This window comes from Panthera pardus, unplaced genomic scaffold (assembly GCF_024362965.1).
Source record: "Panthera pardus isolate Hobbes unplaced genomic scaffold, ASM2436296v1 HiC_scaffold_8, whole genome shotgun sequence".
NCBI classification, from domain to species: domain Eukaryota; kingdom Metazoa; phylum Chordata; class Mammalia; order Carnivora; family Felidae; genus Panthera; species Panthera pardus.
The window spans coordinates 23413526-23431499 of NW_026527013.1; the positions used below are offsets into that span (position 1 = coordinate 23413526).

At 42.2% G+C, this 17974-nt stretch overlaps 1 protein-coding gene across 4 annotated transcripts in view; it reads left to right on the top strand.

Moving 5' to 3' along the window:
• CACNA2D3 (calcium voltage-gated channel auxiliary subunit alpha2delta 3) overlaps positions 1-17974 on the top strand; it is an 859023-nt gene that overhangs the window by 794300 nt on the left and 46749 nt on the right. For all 4 annotated transcript variants that reach the window (XM_053897956.1, XM_053897957.1, XM_053897958.1 and 1 more), the window contains 4 exons: positions 726-801; positions 3437-3489; positions 5005-5060; positions 13799-13910. In XM_053897956.1, the coding sequence (XP_053753931.1) occupies positions 726-801; positions 3437-3489; positions 5005-5060; positions 13799-13910 (297 nt within the window). The remainder of the gene's footprint in view (positions 1-725; positions 802-3436; positions 3490-5004; positions 5061-13798; positions 13911-17974) is intronic.

Sequence of the window (17974 nt, forward strand, 5' to 3'; positions counted from 1 at the left end):
TTCTCCTTTCTTTGTAAAGTTATTGATGAGGAATTAAAATATCTGGAACAATTATAGAGTGAAATATCTTGGCAGTTGAGTTAAGGTCATAACTGGGAATGAGAGCTGTCCTTTCATCACCAATTGAAAAAAAACATCCATTTTCTTGTTTCATAAATGGCACTGTTTCCAAAGCAAGCATACAGTCACTGGTATAGTGGTGGCAGTGGAGAGTGGTGGGGATTACAACCAAGGAGCCAACTAGTTTCCAACTAGTTGTCAAAGTGCTTATCTTGGTCCAGGGATATTTCCTAGTGCTTAAGAGAGACAGAGGATCCTGCCAGTTCTGAACTCAAAGTGGTCCTTCCCAGCCTTCCTCAATCCTGGACACATGGCCCAAGTGGGTTCCCTCCAGGGCCCAGAATCCAGTTCAGAACAGCATCGTCCCTCTGGAGTATCCTAGTCCAAGCAGATCGACCTTGTTTAAACCAAAATGACTGTTTCATCTCATCCCTGTCTCCTCCCCTCAACCCCAGTACCTTTACTCCCTTCCTCTTCAAGTTCCAAGTGTGATGTGCCTGTGTCTCCAGTCCTAGACTTTGCATGTTCCTGATTTGTCATCTGTTTCAGGCCTGTATTTATTTGTGTTTGTCACTGCTGCACTTGATGGTGATGTGGTGAGTTCACCGTGCTGGTTCACACACAGCTTCCCATTTAGTGACCCTCCTTTCTGTTCTTTCCTACAGAATTACCCTGTATGACTATCAAGCCATGTGCAGGGCCAACAAGGACAGCAGTGACAGTGCCAGCGGGCTACTGGATGTAAGTACAGTGTGGTCACCCACAAAACAGTGGCACGTTTGTATCTGTCTCTGTGTGCGAGCAGGTCTTTATCTTTGGGGTAATCAAGTTCATCTTTTTGCAAAACCATGAATGTTTTAAAGTGCTTCCTGATTTTACTGGTGAAGAAGAAACACTTCCATTCAAACCCAAACCCACTGATTATATGAATGACAAGCAGGTCTGAAGTCACTGATGAATGAATGCAGCAACCCCCTTTTGATGGCTAGAAAAGAGGAGAAGATTTGTGGATTCTCTCCCATATGAAAGAGAATTTAGTTTGGTTCAGCAGAAATCTTCCCTCGGGTCTGGAAGAGACCTAGGAGGAGCCTGTGGGTAAATTCACATTCCGATCATAGATTCTCTACCCTAATCAGGATGCTGGTGTGCTTCCTTGTCACTTTTGCTGGAGCTGGTTCCATCAGTGGTGTCACAGTTGAGAACCAATCAGTATAGCTGTTGTATCACTAGAAGCAGGCTTTCACACTGCCAGAAATTAACCGTTATAATTTGCTCCCAGTTAGAAAATATAATTTACGATGTACAAGCAATGTAAATTTGGCCACCCATCACCTGAAAACACAGGGGAAAAAAAAAAACAACAGTTACAGGATACTTCAATATAACCCGACCTATGTGTATAAATAGAAGCTTCACATGTTATCATTTTGTAAATTCCAAAAGTTAACCTAAAATCTGGTTTGAAACACAAAATTTATGAGCCATTTTGGTTTTTAGGATATAAACACACACCTTCTCATTTGCAGATGTAAGATCTTGCAAGGGGATTATTTAAAAGCCCAGTATTTAACACAGTTCTCCTACACTGAGGGAGTAAGAAATGATTTGGAGCTGGAAAATTTCTGAGAGGCAACTAGGAACTGAAAGTTGAATGCTTTGAAAAAATACCACTTTTTAGTGAGAATCAACATGTCTTTCCAAATCCAACTTCGCTAGCTTTAGCAGGACTATTTCTAGACCTAAAATGTTCCCAAGATATGTTTTCATCATTAGGCTTAAAAGCTCAATGGCTTTAACCTTCTGAATGATAATGTGCCATTTAAATTTTTAATCCTGTATTTACATAATCCCTTTGTGTGCCCATACATAGAGCCAGCGTCTGGCACACAATGCTTGAGTGCTCTTCCCCCTGGCCCCTGGGGGAGCTGCCCCCGCCCCCCACCCCTCCCCACCTCCAGAGCCTCCGTAATCCCTCTATTCAGTCCCTCCTCCCAGGGACCCAAGGACTGCAGAAATGTCACTACCCATCCCAGCAGGTACAAAGGCACAGAACTATCCCAGGGCCTGACCACCAGGGTCTTTTTGAAAAAAGATGGTTGTTTTTCAAGCAATAAGAAATATAACAAAGCCATAAGACAGCAAGTTGCATTTAGTTTTAGGAAATAGTTAATAGTTTACATCCTTATCTGACCCTAATCCTGAGAGCCCTGTGATTCACCGAATGATGTTGACATGCTCAATTAAATCAGAGCAAGAGATCCAGCCTGAAATCCCTGTGGGCTGAGAATAACCCAGTAGACTGTCATTACTGTTGTTTTGTTCATTTACTTACTGGCTTGAAATAGGGAAGTTTCAAAAAAATGGTTAGAGGTACGTAAGTCGGTTTTTGTTTCACTTAAAGCTGGATAATTCCCCCATTCCTAGTTGTAGTCTTTACCGTCCAAATGCTCAGAGGGTAGGATTAAACAGCCATAACTTCAGAAAGCAGGATTTGTCATTTCAATTCTCTGACACCTGAACGCAACCACGAAAGGTTCCGAGATTTCTCTGGACCTGCCCTCTGGGGCAAGGGCTTTGCCAGTGTCATTGCCTCTCAAAGTGCACCCACTAATCAAATATCTGGCACATGTAGATTCAGAGAACCAACTGAGACAGGGGCCTGGTATTTTCCAGAATTCAGGAAATTGAATTATCCACATAGAAAATATCACAGAGTAAACAATACAACTGCTTGTTTAAATTAAAATATTCTCAAATAAAGATTGGGCTGTCGTTGCCGTCCTTTAGAGAGTTGCAGGGGATTTTCGGCAAGGATAAAATCACATGTTTATATGGTTGTCATTTTTTTTCAAGTCCAAATATGTATGTGTGAGAAAAGGCAGCTTAAGCCCTACATAACTCATGGGCAACATTAAAATGAAGTATATGCAACTTTTGCTAGTTTCAGTGAATGACATCCAGTGATGGAGAAGAGGGAATCACCTTTCTGAGAGGCAGATCTGTGAATTACCATTTGAAATTAGTTATATGACTTGAGCCCTTCAGCATCAGGCTGCAAAATATTAGCCCCTGGAGGGTAAAGGTTTAAACATCATTTGCTGAACTTCCTTTTTCCTCCCAGAGATAACCCCTATATTAGATCATGTTTATTTTACTTGTAAATCACATCTCACTACAGGGAAGTTCAAAGTTTTAAAATGTTAGTTTTAGGATACAGTATCCAACCATTTTCTTCTTTTAGCTAGAGCTTCACTGTTTTTTAACATGATATCAATCTCTCTAGAAGAATAACATTGTCTTTATGTAAAGCCTTAAGTTAAACTACACATTTCATATGTGATGCATTGTTTTCAATGTACTGAATTCTTCTCTTCAGCCTTATCATGCCTTCCTTGCTGCAGTAAAATGGATAATGACAGAACTTGTCTTGTAAGTATAATTTGCTGCATTTTTTAAAAGTAATATTGCTTGTCTTTTGTATCATAAAGCGAAGTGGAAGACTGTTCCGTGTTTTCAACTAGCATTGGATTCAGAATACTCTGAGATAACCTCATTGAATATCTCCAAGTATTGAAAGCTGAGACCAAAAAATTATCTTTAAGTTATTCATGGTCACTGCTTATGCCCTTATGTCATTGTTTAGCAGACTAACAGCTTGTAATATACAAACCAAATTTATTTATTGTGGTTAGTGTTAAATTTAACATAGATGTCTGGCTGTTTTTAATGCAGCCTGGGTGGGCTGTGGTCAGAAGGACAAATTGCTGGGGCTGTCCACTGTGCTCCTTTGGATGTGCTGGCATGTGCAGAAGAGGGGGGGCTTGTCCCGGACAGGGGTTTTGTGCAGTCATGATCCAGGGGGTGGGGGCTTTGCTCAGGTGTGAATTAATTGTTTACCCTGTCAAACTGTGTTCCTATTTGGAGGATGCTGGATGCATCTGTGACTTAGGTCAGATTGAAATGGCTCAAAGATGAAAGCCTTGATTGACTCCCAGAAGAGGTATTGGACACATGACAGAAGCACTGTGTTCCAGAAAAGGGAAGAATTCCATGGATGAGCATGGAAACCAGATTGTTCAAGCTGTATCCGACCCTCAGATTCTTATTTTCCCCAGTAAGGCTCCACTTTCTGAGGATTGGAGGCAGATTTCTTATCATTTAATGAACAGCCATTGTCTTTATCGCTTTATTGTAGCCCATATTAATTTAACAACATTACAAATTCAAATTCACTTCTGTTATGTATCTAAGAGGCAGAGAACAACAGTAACAGAGAATAGTGAGATTTTGATGGACTATGAGTTGCTCTAGGTAGTAGCCATGAGCCTGAAAAAGAAATGATGGAATTTTGATCTATCTCTATTCACTTGGAGGATGGTTTATATTACTTTTGCATTTCTTTGTACTGGCAGTTGAGAGATTTTGATTTTTTTTTTCTGAAGTTGTATTGTGGTGTAATTTCATAAAGAGAAGTTTGTTCCATTTATGCCCACACACACACACACACACACACACACACACACAGGGCTGAACAAGTTTGCATTGCAGTATAAATTTTGAAAGCTTCCTTTATTATGGCAGATCATAGTATAGGTAGAGAATATGTTATTTGTATTTCTGCACCAAGGCAGAGGAAGCCCTTCGGAGTTGATTTTTTACTATAGACTCACACTATAACTGGAGAACTATTTCTGCCTACAAGCGGGATATTTCTCAACGAGTTATTAAGTCTAGGTAAACCCGCTTTCAGTGTTGGGCCGGCATCGGTGATAAAATAGCCTTTCCCAAGGAAGAGAAAGCCCAGTGAAAACTCGGTAGTAACAGAACCAACCATACTGATAGCTTCGGGTAATGATGTTCCTCTTTCAAATGAGGGGAGCAATGCCACTGTTCTGTCTGGGGCAGATGACGGAGTAACACTGGGTTTTTGCATTACCTGTTCAGGTTTCTGGTGGAATTTAACCTCTGCAGCTGGTGGCACTCAGATATGACAGCCACAGGTAAGTAGCAGCCGGTTCTTGTTTCCCAGCTCAACTTGATAAGCCTTGGGGTCACTGGCCACTTTTCATCAAGGATGTGCTCACATAAACCACCTGGGACCCAGTGATGATTTTTCAGCTCAGTCAGCAAAAGGCACCCTTTGTGCTGACCGCAGCACCATCTAGTCTGACAGAAATGCCACGGGTTTCATTCCTCCCGTGTTGAATGTGCACCCTGACCTGTTTCCTTCACTAAGACTTTGCAGTCAAACACTGCACGTGTGAATTCTTCAAAAAGCTTGCGAGCAGTGCTCAGAATCTAAGGGAGACACATTGCCTTTTTCAGTCTCAGCGAATGGATAACCACTCTAGTTTTTTATGTTTGTTTGCTACAATTAGCCTCGTAAAATACAAATCTAGTCATAGTCTCCCCACTCAAAAGCCTTCAGCGATTTGATGATTCATGGAAACTCTTGTAGAGGTGTGAGTTGTGGAATTAGAGCAAGGTGGATTTGAGTCGTGGTTCCGAGGTTAGCCTTTGGCAAGTTAGCTGATGTTCAAGACTCAGTTTCCCTACATTAAGCAAAATGGGAGACATAATAAATAATATTTATCTCCTATCACGTGTGTGTGTATGTGTGTGTGCTTAATGATAAATCATGCTATCTGCTGAGCGTGGTGACTCAAAACAGGTAGCTGTAATTAACTATGAAGACAGTGCAGACAGTGTTGACCACAGGGATAAACAGTCAAGTCCCCGGGCCCTACAAAACCCGTGCTCTTTAATGAGGGCCGTCTCACAGCCATCCGCCCCACCTGCTCAGGCACTTGCTGTTTCCCAGATATGCTCTGCTCTTCCTTTCCTGTGTGCATTCATTCATGTCTGTTTTCCTCCCTGGGATGCAAGGAACCAGAATTAGGCTAGACTACTGCCATTATTATCATTATTATTATTATTATTTTAATGATCTGTCTTTTTCATAGAGGTAGATGAGTAATGCAGCAGCCTTCCCCAGATGCTGGCATCTCCTCCCCCATCCCCTGAGATGCCAGTCGGTGAGGATTCTCTCAGTTCTTCCAGGAAGAGTTAGTAGCATTTCCTTCTTGTTTTCGTCCCGGTCAGCTCACACACTTCCCCAGCGTTTCTGCACCATTCTTGTCCCAGTTTGTTTCACACTAAACCAGAGTTTCTGGATGGCATCAGTATCCCTTAGCACCTAACTGGTGCCCAGTACATAGTAGGTGCTCAATGCCACGGGTTACTTACTGAATACCCTGGCAAATCTTTCCTTTGCCGGGTATGACCGTTCTAGCCACTGTCATCGTAGCTTTGTGACTTACAAATAGGACCATGTGTCCTAAATCCAGGACCTCCCTAGTTTCTTGTTAGAGGATGACATGGGGCAACCTCTGCAGAGAGGTGCACGCGTCCAGCTGCACTCGATGAGCTCTGATTACAGTGCACCTGACCCAAACATGTTTGGGGTTGACCCTGTTCTCAGAAGCTGACAGCGCAGTGGAACAACACCTTTGTGCCCTGTTTTCTCACACACGTATGCACACGCTGTCCTGGTGACCCTCAGTGTGTGGGCTCCATACTTGCCCCTTCTTGTTGGGTTGGTACCTGCTTTGCGTGTCCATAACATCGCCTCTAGAGATCTAGCCTAAGGAAATAAACTGGGGTGGGAACAAAGGATGTATGACAGGATGATCATCACTAAGAAAGTGATGATTGCAAATACAGGTAACTCTTTAAAGGTGAACAGTAAGGACGTTTCAAAATAAATGACAGCCCATCCACAGAGAGGCAGAGAGAACCTTTACCAAGATTCTGCTTCTGAAAACTTTTTAAGAAGATCAAAACTGCTCATGAAATTAAGTAACATACCAAGATAAACAATATGCTAAACAGTGTGTACCCCGGACAAGCATCCAATGATGGGGGGAACAGGGGCATAGGGAGTTAAATAAATAGGGTGAGCAGCCAGTGGGGACTCAGTAAGCACAGAACAAAATATGAATTAGGAAGAAAAGACTATTATGTCCCCCAAAGGAAATGTTACCTATAGCGTGAACCTGCTTTTGTTTAAAATTGCACCAGATTTGAGAATGAGGGCTGGGAAGGGACCTGCTAAATGGGCACTTGCTATCTTTTTTTCTGTTTACTCTTCTTATTCCACTAGTTTTTCCACAATTTTACTATTAGGAGTGGAAAAAAGTAAAATGAGATTAAAAGAGAGGAATGGAAGAAGGAAGATCAGTAGAGGCCAAAAGAATGGATCACAAGTGGGTCAAAGGGCTGCCCTCACGGCACCGCCAGTTCCCGGGGACAAGTCCCCTCTGCTTGGCTCCGGGAGGCCAGAGCGTGGCGGTTCTGCCCAGGTGAAGTGCTCTGGTCGGGGATCAGGCAGCCTTCCCCTGCTGCCCGCTGGCTGCTTACTTCTGGGCAGGTTGCACAGTCTCTCTGGGTTCCGGTGTCCCGGCAGGTCAGCACAGACAATGATGGGTTGGTTGGTGCACACAAAGCACACGGGCAGACTTGGCACACAGCAGAGTGCTCCACACATGGTGGGTGGTGTTCCCATGTGGGGCGATGGTGGCTGTTTTGGCTGAGACCGCGGCTCGCTCTCAGGGGTGTGTTCAGTGCTGAGGGCAGTGGCCAGTCGTCTTCAGGGTTTGCTTCCTGGCGCCCTCTTCACAACCGGGTGCCTGCCCACCTTCTCTAAGGAGCTTCCACGGTGAGTGTGAGGATGCCCCACTTCTTCATGCCAGCCTGCATCACCATGGCCCCCATTCTGACCGCAGCCTGCTCCCCTTCCCGGTGACCTGCTGCCACAGGCCCTGCCCACGCTCTTGTTCTGGTCCTTCAGATTTGACGGTCAGTTTTAGAATTTCTGTTGTGTGCTAGTCACTGTAATCCTTGCTTAGACCACTGGTTTTCAACCTGGGGCGGGGGAGTTTTTTCTCTCGGGAGTCACTGCAATGTTTGGAGGCAGTTTTGGTTGTCACAAGTGGGGGTGAGCGGGGATACTGCTGACATGCAGTGGGTAGAAGCCAGGGATAGTGCTGAACATCCTACGATGCATAGTCCCTGGCAACAGAGAATCATCCTATTCAGAGTATCATCAGTGCCACTGCTGCAAAACCCCGGCGTAGACTGAAGGGTAGAGGGTAGGGGATGAAGAATAAGGAAGAGGATATGGTCTTTGCACTCATGGGAAATGTATGCAGTTTCCCATTCTGAAATTCCACACCCCCTCTCCCCTGCTCCCCCTGTACCAGGACCAACAGTGGGCAAAATGTTAGCAAACAGGACTAATGTGATGCCTCAGTTCTCCATTTTCTGTTTTAGAAGCTTTTCTACAAGTTCTTTAATAGGTATTTCTAAGTCATGTCACCCTGTGCTGCGCCGTGAGACCTTCCCCCAGATATTGGAAAGACCTTGCCACATGATTCTATCGTCACCACACGGTGAGCCCATGTACACTGTAGTGCTTTTCCATCTCCAGAGTCCTGGCACTAGATGATCTTCAGACCCCTTCAGCATTCCTGAGCGGTGGGGACCTCTGGAATTTGTCACTAAACCTTCCTGAGCTCCCTCAGTCAGACAGCTACTGGGTCACGGAGGGCTCAGACCTAAACCAAGGGCTCAGCTAGGTGGCAGCGAGCAAGGCAGCCTGCCTTCCTTGGACCCCCGTGTGAAGCACATGAACTGTCTCATCCGGGCCTATAGCCCTCTGCTGGACGTGGCTGACGTTTTCCATTTTATAGATGAAGAAATGGAATCAAAGCGGGTGAATGAACTCGTCCTCGGGGCTGCTGGAGATCTTTGTCAAATATAAATGTAAATGTGAGACCCAGCGTAAGGAGAGAAAAGTTTCAAGCTTCACAGAAATACTGACTTGCAAGGTTTCTTCATTCTAAATTTACCACTCCCTCACTAGACAAAGACCCTGTGCTGAGACATACATCTTTGTTTAGCTAAAAATGGAATCCGTAATTACACTGTTTATCTGCTTCATTTCCTTAATGAAGGGGACTGTGGAAGCCCATTTCTGCTTGATTATCACAAAGGTATCATTTTGGCGAAGTTGCACAGAGAGAATGGAGCTTGCTGGCACCGAGTGTGAATGGGGGTGCATTCACAGAGACAAAAGACGAGGAGAGCTTTTCAAATGGCAACTCTATTCATTCCCAGTTGTCTGTCCATAATTACTGTGAACCCAAGTCAGTTATTCTCATCAGGGACATTTGTTGCTAAGGGAAAATTAAAGAAATTCAATTGTGTGGATGCTCCATTGGGTGCTGCATTGTGAGTGAGTGGTAGGTCATGGCTCCAGCTGGAGCCAGCCGGTCCTGGCCGGATGGGACGTCGAGCGGTGTGGCAGCACGGAAGGGACGCTCCGGGCCGTGACCATGCAGAAGCAGATCCGGGCTCCCTGACTCACGGCGGTGTGACTTTATTTCCCTGGACTACAGTTTCTTCATTTTGTAGAACAGGAGAGCCCCAGACCTTCCGCATTGGTGGTGAGGACCAATTCCACACGAGGGGCCCAGCACGGTGTTTGGGGTGTAGCAAGTGCTTACTGAGTATTGGCTGTGAACGTGCTGCTGGTGTTTTTTTTTTATTTTTTTAATGTTTATTTGTTTTTGAGAGAGATAGAGAGAGAGAGAGTACAAACAGGGGAGGAACAGAGAGAGAGGGAAACACAGAATCTGAAGCAAGCTCCAGGCTCCGAGGTGTCAGCACAGAGCCCTATGCGGGGCTCAAACTCACGAACCTTGAGATCATGACCTGAGCTGAAGTCAGATGCTTAACTGAGCCACCCAGGTGGCCCATTGCTGGCGGTGTTTAAGTAAATGATGGTCATGGTGAGTCACTTTCTGTGAGGCTCAAGGCAAGCTATGTCTGCTCTCTGAACCCCGGTTTTCTGCAAAATAAGGAATCAGTCTAGCTGAGCTTCATGACTGCTTCTACCTTTGCCTTTGTAAGCTAATGAGTTTTAAATGCCTAATGGCTAAAACAGCGCCCGTTAGATTACCGGCAGCCTTAGCTATTGGTTCGAAATTCCATAGATAAATGGTAGTGACTGGCAAATATATGTGGTGTCCATAACACTCCAGACAAAGGAAGGTCTTCGTAGTAAACCATCTTATTTAGATTAAATATGGCCATGGTTTTATATGATCATTCACACGTTTCCCAAAAGCACATCAAGCAACTTCCAGCCAGTCTGTAGTTGTGTTGCACATGGATTCAACAGTTTGTGGCCACATCAGTATGGGTGCCCTACAATTGTCAAGGGAACAAGAATTTCATCTCCAGGAAGGATCAGAGCCAAATGAGCCTCACCATTGAGAGCGCTGGACTCATTCCATTGTAACTGGGCCCAGACAATTACAATTAGAGATGGTGCAATTATTGGGCTTAGTTAAATCATGTGTGCTGCCCATCTCAGCCCGCCCCACAGACCTTCTTCCTTTCTTTCATTGGCCAAACTTCACAGAGCAGTTAAATATATGTGTGCTGGAGGCAGACAGCCCAAGTTCAAATTTTGGCTCACCCACTCACACACTCACTGGATGAATTGGGGCGATTTATGCAATTCTCTCTTCCTTTCACTAATCAGAGAAAACAATTGTTCCTACCTTATAGTTTATTTTTTTTTGTCATGTTTTACTGTTAAATAGATTAAAACATGTAAAGCAGAACAGCATCTGGCATGGAGCACTTTCTTAATAAACGTGGCCGTTACCGTCATTCAGTGACTGTATGCCACCTGCATATGGGTGCTGTCGCCTCTTATCATCTGTGCTGTTTTCTTTTTTTTACTTTCTTTCGTTTTAATGGCCTTACCTTTTGAAATTCAAACAATTTAAGCATTAAAAGGAAGTTTCCCCAAATCAAAAGTCACTATCATTTGCTATACAAAGGAATCAATTGTAAACATAAGAATCGTGAAAATAAAAAGCGTCAGGAAAGTGTAGCCATATCTCTGTGCTTTATGTGTGGCCTTCCTAGGTAAAAAAAAAAAAAAAAAAAAAAAGGGGGGGGGCAGGCGAGAGCAAATGAAAGAAAATGAAAATGAGAGGAGGGTGGGGAAACCTCCCTACCATCAAAGATGTTCCCCTGAGGAAATCAGAGGCACCGAAAGAGAACTGGGAAGTGAATGGCGTTCCCACCAGGTGCCTCTCTGTGCTGTTGCTGTTGGGCACTGGCCACCTAAACTGACCTTGCCTTCCCGCCTGAAGGCAGGCAGTTTGTCATGCGGGCCTGAGACGCTTACATCTCCTTTGTCTGATTGCCTGAAAAGCACCATTTAGGAGAATTACTCTTTTATCCAGCAAGCACGTGATCACACTTGCTATCAGCTAGCACCGCAGGGCACAGGGGACGGACCTACGCCTTTGGGAGCATGACACTCGCCAGTGCTGTACTGGCAGTGGAGCCAGACATCGGGAAGGTAGCCATCGGCCCTTTCTAACCAAAAAGCAGTGGTTCAAAAAGGCCATCAGTTTCTGAGGATTCCATCTAATAACATGCTGTCCTGTGGCAGTCAGCATGTTCACTTAAATAGGCCTCACCTTGTGCCAGCCACTTCCCATGTATTAATTCATCTGATCCCCAAACAACCACATGAGGTTGGTGTTCTTATTCCCATTTTACAGATGAGAACGCTAAGGTATAGAGATTAAACTCACCTGATGTCACACAGCAGTGGCAAGATTCACGACCCCTGATTTGTGCCCTTAGTTACTATGTAATTAGTCCAACTCCTGGTATGTAGGTAGGAACACTCTCTAGCAGCCAGCATTTCGTGAAGGCTGTGTGTGTGTGTATGCGCATGCATATTTGTGGAAGTGTGTGCATGTATCCCTCGGTTGAGAGCTGTACCTGCTTTAGTCGGTTTATTACTCAGAACAACTCAGTGAGTTATATGGGCATTTTGTCTTCATATCAGTGACCAGTTTCTAGAAATTACATGTTTTACATAAACAAGCTGATTTAATCTACTTCGTTTTGTTTTAGATGAGAAAAATTACGGGGTGCCTGGGTGGCTTAGTCGGTTAAGCGTCCGACTTTGGCTCAGGTCATGATCTCACAGTCCGTGAATTCGAGCCCCGTGTCAGGCTCTGTGCTGACGACTCAGAACCTGGAGCCTGGTTCAGATTCTGTGTCTCCCTCTCTCTCTGCCCCTCCCCTGCTCGTGCTCTGCCTCTCTGCCCGTCTCTCTCAAAAATAAATAAACATTTAAAAAAATTAAAGAAAAAGAAAAAAGAAAAATTACAACGCATTATGCTTCAACCCCAAGCCCCCAGTCAATTTCCTCAAAATAATTAAAGCTCAGTGAAAAGTCTATATGAGAAAAAGAATCACGTTAGGATATACATGCCTGGAATATGGCTTCCTGGTCACCCAACAAATAGCTAGTGGTTACCAAATGCTCATTTAGCATTTAGTAATCCTTTGATGCCTTGCTTAGTGCCAGCTGCCTCCACATAGACACTCCACAAAACATGTACCCGTGCTTCTGACATCCAACCGTCGTTGGAATACAACTTGAGACTTTGTCAACACATCATTTTGTTAAAATCTTATTGAGTTTTGGAGTTGAAAACATAAATTATATATTCTAGATATTTATAAATATGTGTTTATATTTCTGTATAGACATCAGCCAAAAACTTTGCACAAAGCTTGGTTATTGGAAACTTTTGGTTTCCAAACTATTGGTTATTGGAGCATTCTACTGGTAAGATGTTAATGAGTGACAAGAACCTGTACTATCAGCATTTCCATTTTATAGATGAGAATACGGAGGATTAGCTGGGAGCATTGGAGCAGGCATTTGTACGCCAAACTCCTCTGACTTCAGAGTCTTCACCTTAACTGCTGTGTTCTAGTATCTAGCATCCTTATCATTTTAATGTTACAATGGCTTCACTAGAATGCTAGTGTTATTCTTATTTCTATTAGTGTTGTTACTATTTATTATTATTCACTGATACTCAGCACCCATTATGTTCCAGGTACTGTACTAAGTACTCAACATATATTGTTTCATGTACTTCTCACATCACTCACTGATAGAGAAACTATATTATCCCCAATTTGCACATTGAAAAAAAAAAAAGGAAACTTAAAGAGGTTTTGGAACGTGCCCACTGGACATAACTTGTTTATTATTTTACCAACCACAGAGACTTTACCAAGTGCCTACTGTGTGCTCATCTATGTACCAGGCTTATCTAGTGCTATATTACTGGACAAGGAACTTCATAATAGTAGGATTAGGTTCATGGCTGTGGTTCAAAGACATTACGTATTTTACTATTCCATGTTTCAATTTTGTTTCTGTAATAAAACCACACAATTGCATCATGACCTTTGTCTCACCCTGAATAATATGGTGTAACTTGTATTTTATACATTTATTCAGATATACATATGTGTTGTTGCTAAGTTCAAGTACGTCTGAAGGCAGAGACCCGTTGACTGATGTTGTCCCAGAAAGTATTCTAGTGATGCATAAATGATAGTGGATGAAGCCAACACACTGCTTGAGGAATTACAGCTTATAGAGTTGCTTGGCAGATGAAATCACTTGACTAATTAGAAAATAATGCATTATGCTGTGCCTAGAAAAATCACAGCGTAGCAGGAGCGGAACTGTGTTCTGAGTTACTGTAGGCTGCCAGTCACAATAAAGCCTGTGCCTGTGTTCTTCATCTTTTTCTTTTTCCCCCTATCCCTGCAGCCCAGAAATTGAAGCAGACTCTGGAACCTTGTGATACAGAGTATCCAGCGTTTGTCTCTGAGCGCACCATCAAGGAAACCTCAGGGAACATTGCTTGTGAAGACTGCTCTAAGTAAGCCTCCCGCCTCCTTTCTGCTCAGTGTAGAGCTCTCCCAGATGGGCCAGTGTGAATGGCGTGGTCAGGATCACAGCGAGAGATGGAAACATGGCTGCCCTCTTGTGTGAGGAAGCGTTTCCACCAGCTTGGAGGAAACATCATTTGGCTTTGTTAGAGAGATCATTTAGAATCTGGGAAGCATTCAGAGTGCTTGCGAATGCATCCTAGAATATATACGATTTTTAGTCAGGTTTGTCATTGGTTGGAAAAAGTCCTGATGGTGTTTTCCCGGTTGACATTTGTCCGTTTCGGCTATCTATTGGAAAAAGATCCTTAGATGTCTTTCCTGAAGGCACGAAATCTTCAGGATTCACCAGAATCTGATGTATGGGGAATGAAATTTGGTAGCTTACTAGGCATTTCCCTGATTGCTACTGAGTTTGGGCCTTTTTTAATGGTTTTATTGATCATCTGAGTTTCTTACCCCTTCATTCCTGTTGGCAGTTGTCTATTGGGTGGTGAATCTTTTCTTACTGATTTGGGTGTCATATGTTTTGGATACGATTTCTTTGCAGTTGTATGCTTTATATGTGTGTTTTCCTTTTCCTTCATCTGACTCTTCACTTTTTATAATGTCTTTAGATGCATAGACATTTTCTTTTACTTTTATTTTCATGTCTAATTTATTCTGTTCTATGATCTGTGTGTTTTGTGCCTTAAGAAATTAGTCACTGCCCTCCTATCATAATGGTGTTCTCATGTATTTTTATTCTGAACACTTCAAGGTGTTGATTTTCACAGTTAGGACTTGAATCCCTCTGGAATTTATTTGTGTGTGTGGCATAAGGCAGTGTCTAATTTCATCTTTTTCAATATAGTTGCCCCGTTGACCGGCACTACTTACTGAATGGTCTTTTTTTTTTTTTTTCTAATTGATTTATTATGGCACCTGTGTCATAGGATTAGTTCTACACAGATCTGTTTCTAGGTTTTATGATTTGTCAGTAATGATGCCAACACCGTATCTCTTTAATTATTATAGCTTATAGTATGACTTGATATTTAAGAGAGCAAATACCTTTTCCATGTAGTCTTCTAAGTTGTCTTGGCTATTCTTGTCTCTTTACTCTTTCATATTAATTTTGTAATCAGCTTGTTAATTTCTATGAATTATGCTATGATTTTGATTAAAATTGCTGTAAGTTATAGATTAATTTGAAGATAATTGCTATCTTTTATAATCTTGGAACTTTTCATTTATAAACTAAGTATGTCTCCTTAGTTACAGGTCTTCTAATACAGTTTTATAATTTTATGTTAGATTTATAATTTGAAAGCTTATAGTTTTCCCTTCTAGCAGAAATGGCATACATTTAAAACTACCTTTTCTAATTGGTAATTGCTAGAATATGAGAACATCACTGATTTCTGTATGTTGAATATCTTGTATCCATTTGCTAAATGCTCTTTTAGATTTAATAGTTTGTGTGTGGCTTCTCTTGGACTTTTTTTTCATACACACTAACATCATTTGTGAAAATGTTCCTTTCTAACCTCCATACTTACTGTTTTGTTGCCTAGAAGTAACTAGGATTGTTGACTAGAAGCAGTGAAAGTAGACAACTGTATCTTGTTCCTCAATTAAAGGAATTTCTTCTTGGGGCACCTGGGTGGCTCAGTCGGTTGAGCGTCCAACTTCAGCTCAGGTCATGATCTTGCAGTGTGAGTTTGAGCCCCGCGTTGGGCTCTGTGCTGACAGCTCAGAGCCTGGAGCCTGCTTCGGATTCTGTGTCTCCCTCTCTCTCTGCCCCTCCCCTGCTCATGCTCTGTCTCTCTGTCAAAAATAAAACTAAACATTAAAAAAATTAAAAGGAATTTCTTCTAATAATTCCGTGTTAACTATGATGTTTGCTATGTTTTTTTTTTGTTTGTTTTTGTTTTTGTTTTTTTTTTTTTATTGAGGTATAACTCACAATATCATATTAGTTTCAGGTGTACTACCTAGCAATTCAGCATGTGTAAACATTATGAAATAGTCACCACAATAAAGCTAGCCCCCATATGTCACCTTACAAAGTTAATACAATGTCATTGATTGTATTCCCCATGATGTACATTACATTCTCATGACTTACTTATTTTAGTGCTGAAAGTTCATACTTCTCAATTCCCTGCACCCATTTCATCCCCCTCCACCCCCTTTCCCTCTGGCAACCACCAATCTGTTCTCTTCATCTATGAGTTTTATTTTGTTTTGTTGATTTATTTTTTTGGTTGGATTCCACATGTAAGTAATATCATATGGTATGCTATTGAGTTTTCTAGATTGTAGTAAAATATTAATACTATTAAACTTACCATTGTAACTGTTAAAGAGATTTTGATGGTGATTTTCTTTTTAAGTTTCTTTGTTTGTTAAGTGATCTCTGTAGCCATGTGGGGATTGAACTCACCAGCCTAAGATGAAGAGTCCCATGCTCCCCTGACTGAGCCAGCCAGGCACCCCCATTGTAACTGTTTTTAAGTGCACAGTCCAAGAGCATTAAATATGTTTGCAATGTTATGCAACCATAACAGTTATCCATTTCCTGAATTGCTTTAGATTTTTGGTAGTTAACCATTTATTAAGTTAAAGAAAACCTCTTCAGGGGTGTTTGTTGCTCTCATTGCTATTGTTTGGAACTTTAATGGAGGTTGGGGCACCTGGGTGGCGCAGTCGATTAAGCATCTGACTTCGGCTCAGGTCATGATCTCATGGTCTGTGGGTTCGAGCCCCGCATCAGGCTCTGTGCTGACAGCTCAGAGCCTAGAGCCTACTTCAGATTCTGTGTCTACCTCTCTCTCTTCACATCCCCTGCTCATACTCTGTTTCTCTCTCTCTCAAAAATAAATAAATTTAAAAAAAAAGAATGGATATTAATTTTATCAAAACATTTTTCTACATCCATTACTAAAATAATTTTAAGATGTTGAGTTACAATAATAAAAATGTTTTAAAAAATTAAACTGTGAAATATATCGTATATACTATAAATATCGTTTTTATGTTTATTCATTTATTTTGAGAAAGAGAGCATGAGTGAAGCAGGGAAAGAAAGAAAGGGAGAGAGAGAATTCCAGGTAGACCCCAACATGGGGCTCAATCTCACGATGGTGAAATCATGACCTGAGCAGAAGTCAAAAGTCTGATGCTTAACCAACTGAGCCACCCAGGCACCCCTGTAGTATCTTCAATGGTAGATGGCTTATCTAGTGTGAAAACATGCTTTCTTTCCCAGGGTGGTCTTTCATGGTCATGATTACAAAAAAGCAAAAACAAAAACTATCTTGCTAGGTCCATTTGTTCATGTCATATTAATCTTTTGCATCTGTGCTCAAAAAGAAGATTGGGTTATACTTTTCCTTTCATATACTGTCATTAGGCTTTGCTATTAAGGTCATTTTATTGTCACAAAATTACTCGGATCTTAAACATTTTGTGTAAGATTAAATTATCTGCTTCTTTTAGGTTTGGTAAAATTTACCCATAAAACTATGAATGACTGATAGGTTTTTTGATTGCTTTTCTGTGTGAGTAAATTCTCAACTACTGAATTAGTTTCTTCAGTGCTTAGCTATCTCTTTGGAATTTCTGTTTCTTCTTGAAACAATTTTGGTAATTATATTTCTTAGAAAATTGCCTATTTCATACCGCTCTTCACGTTTATTGCATGCATTTGTTAATAGTGTTCTTTTTTGATTAAAAATGCTGCCGTATTTGTGATTTTGCCCTCTTTTAAATCAATCTCTCTCCCTTCCCTTCTCTTCTCTCTTATACCCCCCCACAGCTCCTCTTCTCAACACCCCCTCCTTCCCCCCTCCTTTTCTTTTCCCCTCCTTTCCCCTCCATCCACCTCCCTCCCTCTCCCTCTTTCTCTTTCACTCTCCCTCCCTCTCCTTCCCTTTCTATCTCCCTCTTCCTCTCTCTTTCTTCCACCCTCTCCCTCTGTCTCTCTCCCTCCCTCCCTAACTCCCTCCTGCCATCATTTCTTCCTTCCTTTGCTCCCTCCCTCTTCTTACTAATAGAGATGTTTGTTTTT